This window comes from Mesoplodon densirostris, chromosome 8, assembly GCF_025265405.1.
Source record: "Mesoplodon densirostris isolate mMesDen1 chromosome 8, mMesDen1 primary haplotype, whole genome shotgun sequence".
NCBI classification, from domain to species: domain Eukaryota; kingdom Metazoa; phylum Chordata; class Mammalia; order Artiodactyla; family Ziphiidae; genus Mesoplodon; species Mesoplodon densirostris.
The window spans coordinates 8,339,252-8,347,089 of NC_082668.1; the positions used below are offsets into that span (position 1 = coordinate 8,339,252).

General features: G+C 43.2%; 1 protein-coding gene across 1 annotated transcript in view; it reads left to right on the forward strand.

Moving 5' to 3' along the window:
- Positions 1-7,838, forward strand: part of PDE6D (phosphodiesterase 6D) — a 45,812-nt gene extending 37,974 nt beyond the window's left edge. The window contains exons 2-5 of the mRNA XM_060105918.1: positions 3,161-3,249; positions 3,800-3,925; positions 4,650-4,755; positions 6,638-7,838. Of these exons, the coding sequence (XP_059961901.1) occupies positions 3,161-3,249; positions 3,800-3,925; positions 4,650-4,755; positions 6,638-6,719 (403 nt within the window). The 3' untranslated portion in view covers positions 6,720-7,838. The remainder of the gene's footprint in view (positions 1-3,160; positions 3,250-3,799; positions 3,926-4,649; positions 4,756-6,637) is intronic.

The window sequence follows — 7,838 nt, forward strand, 5'->3', positions numbered from 1 at the left end:
TTTGCTTCAATTTTCTATACTTCTCACTGATGTGACCCCCAGATCTCCCCTAACTGAATAAATCCTCTTTCCATATAAACACATTAGATATTCTATGAATTTCATCTTTTTTTTTTTTTTTTTTTTTTTTTTTTTGCGGTATGCGGGCCTCTCACTGTTGTGGCCTCTCCCGTTGCGGAGCACAGGCTCCGGATGCGCAGGCTCAGCGGCCATGGCTCACGGGCCCAGCGCATATGGGATCCTCCCAGACCGGGGCACGAACCCGTATCCCCTGACTCGGCAGGCGGACTCTCAACCACTGCGCCACCAGGGAGGCCCTATGAATTTCATCTTTTTTTTTAAATTTCATCTTCTTTTAATTTTTTTTTTTTTTTTGGCTGCATTGGGTCTTTGTTGCTGCGCGCGGGCTTTCTCTACTTGCGGCGAGTGGGGGCTACTCTTCGTTGCAGTGCGTGGGCTTCTCATTGCAGTGGCTTCTCTTGTTGCGGAGCATGGGCTCTAGGCATGAAGGCTTCAGTAGTTGCAACAACGCGGGCTCAGTAGTTGTGACTTGCGGGCTCTAGAGTGCAGGCTCAGTATTTGTGGCGCACGGACTTAGTTGCTTCGTGGCATGTGTATCTTCCTGGACCAGGGATCGAACCCATGTCCCTTGCATTGGCAGGCGGATTCTTAACCACTGTGCCACCCGGGAAGTCCAAATTTCATCTTCTTAAAAAGAAATCTCTTCCTAAGTGTTCTGACTTGCTCCTGTCTGGACCCTGGACCAGTCACCCTCCAGGCCTGCTAAGGAGCTATTGTCTTGGGGTCTCCTTCAACATCACTCTAAGGACCCCTTTACCTGTCTCTTGTTTTAGATCCCTTGCTTCCTCGATTCAGTGTCATCCTCTTCCTTGGTCTTCCTTGTCATTTTGAAGGAGCATGTTACCATTCGTTTCTTTTTTTTTTTTTTTTAATTGTTTATTTATTTTTGGCTGTGTTGGTCGTTGCTGCTTGCAGTCTTTCTCTAGCTGCAGAGAGCAGAGGCTACTCTTCGTTGTGGTACGCAGGCTTCTCATCGCGGTGGCTTCTCTTGTTGCGGAGCATGGGCTCTAGTTGCGTGGGCTCTAGTAGTTGTGGCCCACGGGCTTAGTTGCTCCGCAGCATGTGGGATCTTCCTGGACCAGGGATCAAACCTGTGTCCCCTGCATTGGCAGGTGGATTCTTAACCACTGTACCACCAGGGAAGCCCACCATTCGTTTCTTGAGAAAGTAAAGGTTTTTTTAGTTTTAGGAATCATTTCCTTGAGAATTTTAAAGACACTGCTCCATTTTTTTCTGTCCTCCAAAGTCCCTGTTGAAAAGTCTCATTCATTCTGATTTTGACCCTTTGCGTAACAACTTATTTTCCCTCTGGAAGCTTCTCTTTAACCTTGATGTTCTGCAAGTTCACAATGATGTGACTTGGGCCCTTGCTGGACCTTTTCGTGAATTCATTTGTTTGATGACTTCCTCTCCGTGGTGTTTTCTGTTCTTTCTCAAATTCCTGCTAGTTAGATGTTGGACCTGTTGTACTGATGTCCAGTTTTTGCACCTTTACTCTCCTGTTTTCTATCCTTGTAGTCTTTTTCTTTTTCTTTCTGAAATAATCTCTCAACTTTGTCTTCCAACCCTTGCGTGGAGTTGTTTGGTTCTGCTATCAAAATGTATATTTTCCTAGAGTTTTTTTTGTCCTCTGAACATACTTTTTTAATTTAATTAGTATTGTTGATACATTTATTGTATGATGAGCAATACAGAAACAAGAAAATATAAATATGTAAGTTAGAAGGCATTTTCTGACTGAAAGAGATTATCAGTTGGCCACTCTCAAAAGTTGTAACTTTGAGCCAAAGAAAAATCACCTAAAATACACAAAATTCAATGGTATACAATTTTTAGTACAGTATTTATAAGGATTATGTTTTTTTTAAGATTTATTTATTTTATTTTTGGCTGCTTCAGGTCTTAGTTGTGGCACACGGGATCTTCCTTGAAGCATGAGGGATATTTTATTGCGGTGCACGGGCTTCTCTCTAGTTGTGGTGCATGGGCTCCAGAGCGCATGGGCTCTGTAGTTGTGGCGCGTGGGTCCCAGGGCACATGGGCTCTGTAGTTTGTGGCACTCGGGCTGTGTAGTTTGTGACACTCAGGCTCTCTAGTTGAGGTGCATGAGCTCAGTAGTTGTGGCGCACTGGCTTAGTTGCCCTGCAGCATATGGGATGTTAGTTCCCTGACCAGGGATCGAATCCATGTCCCCTGCATTGTAAGGTGGATTCTTTACCACTGGACCAGCAGGGAAGTCCCTGTAAGGATTATGTTTTGCTGGTTGTTTTTGTGTTTGTTTTTAATGCTCATTTTTAAAAGTTTGTATCTTCCTCTGTAGTCTTTTTTTTCCTCTAAGTTGCTTTTCTTCCTCTTTGTTTTGGTCTGTCTTTCATAGTAAATGCTTTCTTGAGTTTCTAGTGATCCTTGGTTATCTTCTTATATTTAAGAGCAGGCCACTAAAAAGCTACTTGAGAGGTCTGGACTTGTGAGTAAAGCTTATGGACTGTGATCTTCACTGTAGGGCAATCTGCCTGAGTCATTTACTGGAATTTCTCTCATATCTGTTTCTTTAGGTCTTTTATCTTGGCTGGTCATATTCTGTTGGAAAATTTTAAATTTTGCACTGTTCATTTTCTACCTCTTTCTTGCAATTTCTAGATGTGTACAGTCTGAGTTCTTATGTTGTAGACAAAAATATCTCCCCTGGGTCTCTGCTTTTTCCTTTAAATGCCTTTTGTACTCTCCTAAACATTCTTTTTTTTTTTTAATAAATTTATTTATTTGGCTGTGCCCGGGTCTTAGCTGCAGCATGCAGGATCTTCATTGCCACATGCGGGATCTTTAGTTGCGGCATGTGGGATCTAGTTCCCTGACCAGGGATCAAACCCAGGCCCCCAGCATTGGGAACATGAAGTCGTAACCACTGAACCACCAGGGAAGTCCCTCTCCTACACATTCTTATTTGCTTTCTTGGCACTTAGCAGTTAGGCCCACTTGCTAAAAAATAAACAAGAGCCGATAGGAGCAAATCTGAAACACCTAGAGTACAAAGTAGGAGTCACTTCAGTGCCTTGTTTTTCCTTAATATATTGATGAGAAATTGGATGAACCTTCGGGATGCTGAGACAGGGAAGATACTGTGGCAAGGAACAGAAGACCTGTCAGTCCCTGGAGTGGAGCATGAAGGTACTTTCCACCCTTTGTCTGCACAGGGCTGATGACGCAGAGCAGGCCTAGGCATCAGGGAACTGAGTTAATGGAGACCCACCAGGGGATGGGCCTCTGCAGGCATAGCATGTCAGTCCACATGGTGCTGAGATGTCTAGTTTCTTTCTTATGTTTCTTTCTCCTACTTCCCAAAACCCACCTCGTGCTGAACTTTTAGCATTAGAACATACCCTAAGATACAAAGATCTCAACTTTTTTCTGAAAGAAAATTTGTGTTTTTATCTCCCTGAAATAAAAGAAAAACCAAGGGAACAGAATAGAAAGAAGGTTCCCATTCAGCCCCTTTCCTGATAAGAGGAGCTGGGTAAGGCCTTTAGATGCACTAAATCTATTGTTCCTTGAAGATCTTTCAGTCAAATGCACTGGACCAGTTTTGGACCTCTGCCTTTAATTAAAGTGTAATTCTGTTACCAAGGCATTTTATGAAATTTAACATAGATAATGTAGGCTCTAAATCATGTCTAAGAAGCTCCCAGAAATGCTTTCAATATTTCTTTTTCCTTACCAGCCCGTGTTCCCAAGAAAATCCTCAAGTGCAAAGCAGTGTCTCGAGAATTGAACTTCTCTTCAGCAAAGCAAATGGAAAAATTCCGCCTGGAACAAAAAGTTTTCTTCAAAGGGCAATGCCTCGAAGGTATTCTGCTGCCAACATACCTGAAATCTGGGCTTAGGGACAAAATCCAGACAGGGCCAGAAGTCAAGACCCAGTGAACTAAAGCACTGCTTTGATGACATTTATTTTGCAGCTCAGTTTGTGATAGGGTTCCTACACCCTGGCAGATTGGGGAGCCCTGGCAAAAAGAAGCAAAAACAAAGCTGGCAACTACAAGGGGCTCTGAGCCCAACAAAAGGGTTACTGACCCTGGAGGGCCTGAGGTTGGTGCCTGCTTTGTCACTGGCGTGGTATTATAACATGGTCACAAGGAAGCTGCTGGTTAGGGCCTGGTACAGTGCTCTCCATACAGTCTTGTACAGATTTGACTGGCAAGGCCACTGTGCATTGAGTTTTTACCATGAAGTCTAAGAGTGTACATACGTGTCTTAGAGCTGAAATTCCAAGTGAAAAGGCCTATTCTGTACTTCCGTTTATATAATTTACATCCAGCCTACTTCTAAGAAAATATTGCTGGTCCTAGTCCTTTAGATCCCAGAGCATAGGGAGCAGGCCTCTAGTGTGGTTCAGGGGACAGCCTGAAAGGGGCTTCCATGTCCTTTCTTTTGCCTCTGGCCTGGGCAGTTTCTGATGGCTTCAGTGGTGGTTCTTGGGGTAGGAAGAGGCTTGCTCTAAAGGATGGGGACATGGAGCCCTGAGACTCTGCCCAGGGCGCCAGCTCACCTGCTTTTCCTTCTTCCTTCAGAATGGTTCTTCGAGTTTGGCTTTGTGATCCCTAACTCCACAAACACCTGGCAGTCCCTGATAGAGGCAGCGCCCGAGTCCCAGATGATGCCAGCCAGCATGCTAACGTGAGTGAGCGGGCCGCAGGAACTGTGGAGGTGTCTAGAAGCAGGAATTCCAGGCACGTGGGACTGGTGGTCCCATTCAACAGGCAGGCAATCTAGGTTGAGAACAAGGGTAAAAGAGTATCCAGGGGTATCCGAAGTTACAGCTTACTGACTTTTGTCATGTGAAAAAGACAGTGTGATAGAATGGAAAGAATTAAAAACTTCAGATTAAACCTTTAGACTAAATTCCTGATTAACCCTGACTAGTGGCTGTGTAATCTTGGACAATGTACTTTACCTCTCTGGGCCTTATTCTCCTCCTCTCTAAATGTAGAATTAATCATTCTCTCTCATAGAGGTACAGTGAGGATAAAATGAGATGATATGGAAGGAAACTGGCATATAATATATATTAAGTCTATACTAATTTGCTCCCTTTCCTTACTATCAAACTTCTGGTACTCTGTACTTTGTTTGAATGGCCTTCATTGGAATCTGGCAAAGTCCTAATTCTGTTTTAGAGGATAATGTTTGGTTATAGTTTTTCAGAGACTAACTTACAATTTTAATAGATATGCTTCCAGCTCAAAGAATAATTAGTTTGTCCTTTGTCCCCAAAAGTCAGTCAATAACTGCCTACCTACCATTTTTCTCTTGGGAAAAGATTTTAATCTTTTAAAAGCTTTAGCAATATTGCCTAGTAACAAATTATTCACACAGATAATTGTGCAATATTGGATCATCTCTTTAAACAGGTCCTTTATGAAAGCCACATTGAATTTGTAAATAGAGGTTATTTATTTTATAAGTCTTGAATAGATTTTTAATTTGTATAATAGTAGGTATTTTTATATTCCATCAACCAGTCAGGTCTTGAGTTCCTTATTTTCCTATTTTATAATTAATTACTAGCAAGAAGATATCTGCTGGATATTAATTACCCTGGGAAAGTACAGTGTCATATGTAGCAGGGCATTTTTTAGATTTTATTAACCATTGTTTGACTTATTCTTGTCCAGGCCTGATTTCTTTCAGGTATGAACACCACTAAGTCTGTGATAACATATTTAGGTTATTTAAGTTATGTCTTACTTTTTAGAACCCCAGAGTAGTACCACTGTTGCCTTTAACTCAGTACAAGAGTAGTTTGATTTGGAAACACTGAGATAACCACCAAGAAAAATGAAATTGCACACTGTATACAATACAGGTGTATTGTTTGGGGTTCTTAAGCCGTAAGCCATAGAAACTGACTCTGGCTTACAGGACAGCGTTGAAAGGGTAGGGCTGAGACCTGAGAAACTCTGAAAGATGCAGGTGGCAGGAACTGTGGATGGTTTCCTCAAGGAGTAGCTGTGGGAAGGATCTTGCTCAGGGGAGAGAGTCTGATTGGCCCAAATTACATCCTGTGCCCACCCCTTTGCCAGGCGAGGGCGGGGCCACTTGGTTGACCCATGGACTGGAGATAGGGTGGTTCCCCAAGAGAAGAACAGAGTGCTGTTACTCAAAGTGAGGAGAATAGATGCAGGACAGGCCAACCCACAGCTGTCCACCAGAGTAAGTTTTATAGGAAAAAATATGTCCGCAGGTTTCCATGTGAATCAGAAAGTCAGTCATATTTATAGGCACCCCTGTGTGCAAAGCACTCTAAGGGCCTTAGGTATCCTGTGGATTAAGACATGCTCCCTCTTATGATTTCTGAACTTGAAGAAGACCTACCTAGTCACATAAATGTCATGTTAGACATCTAACCCCATATGGACACAGATTTTAATATCCCCAAGCCAAGGTTATAGGTGAGTGCATGTCCACAAGCCCAGCAGACCCAGATTGAAACCACTTTGTGGAAATGAGATCTGTTGTCTAACACGCTCACTCTTTCGCCCTCTCTTCTTACTTGTAGTGGAAATGTTATCATAGAGACAAAGTTTTTTGACGACGATCTTCTTGTAAGCACATCCAGAGTGAGACTTTTCTACGTTTGAGAGAAGAATATGTGTGCATTTCAAGAATTCATTTTTTTAGGGGGAAGGAGGAAAGTGTTTACTTTTTTCCTCTATACATTTGATTTTTGACACTTCCACCCCTAATTCCCTCTACGGCAAAATCCACCTGCGGCCAACAGGGGACCAGCTCTGTGTAGGTAACCAGATGGCTTTTTTCTCTCAAGCCACCATCTTCGACTGACCAGATTAAACTCCCAATCCCAGACCAGGGCAGAGGGCACGCCTCAGCTCCTTCTTGGAGTAGACACGGGGACAAACACATACCACAAGCTGTTCCCGTCACCCTCCCTGCCTCCTTCTTGGGCCCTGCAGGCAACACATCTTCCTTTGGCCCCTGGTTTTGGAAAAATTCAAGTTCCTGACCCACATTTAGTTTTTTTCCTACCATTTCTATTTCATACATTCTCATACATTTAACTTGTAAAATAGACTGTGATATTATTGTTACATAGTGAATTAAAACATATAAATTAGGGCCTTCCCTGGTGGCGCAGTGGTTGAGAGTCCGCCTGCTGATGCAGGGGACACGGGTTCGAGCCCTGGTCTGGGAGGATCCCGCATGCCGTGGAGTAGCTAAGCCCATGAGCCACAACTACTGAGCCGGCACGTCTGGAGCCTGTGCTCCACAACAAGAGAGGCCACGGCAGTGAGAGGCCTGCGCACCGCGATGAAGAGTGGCCCCTGCTTGCCACAACTAGAGAAAGCCCTCGCACAGAGGCGAAGACCCAATACAGCCAAAAATAAATAAATAAAAAAAATTTTAAAAAAAGCATATAAATTAAAATATTCCTATGTCTTTAGCATGGCATTGCTTTCATCTCTCCTTTTTTTGGAATGTGAACCTGGCTCCATGATGGGAAGAAAGACATTTAATAGAGCAGACCGTAGGATCACAGCTATATTTTGCTCCAGAGATCGACTGATAGATCTTGTGGTTCCTGAGCGCTTCAGTTGCTGCTTTCCAAGAAGGTACAACATACCTGAACAAGACCCATGACCTTGACATTTGTCTTTTAGATGTGATATTTCGTGGTTCTCTTCCACAACATACATGCACCCTCTGCTTGTTTGTACTGTTTTTAACTTTTTCCCTTCTTT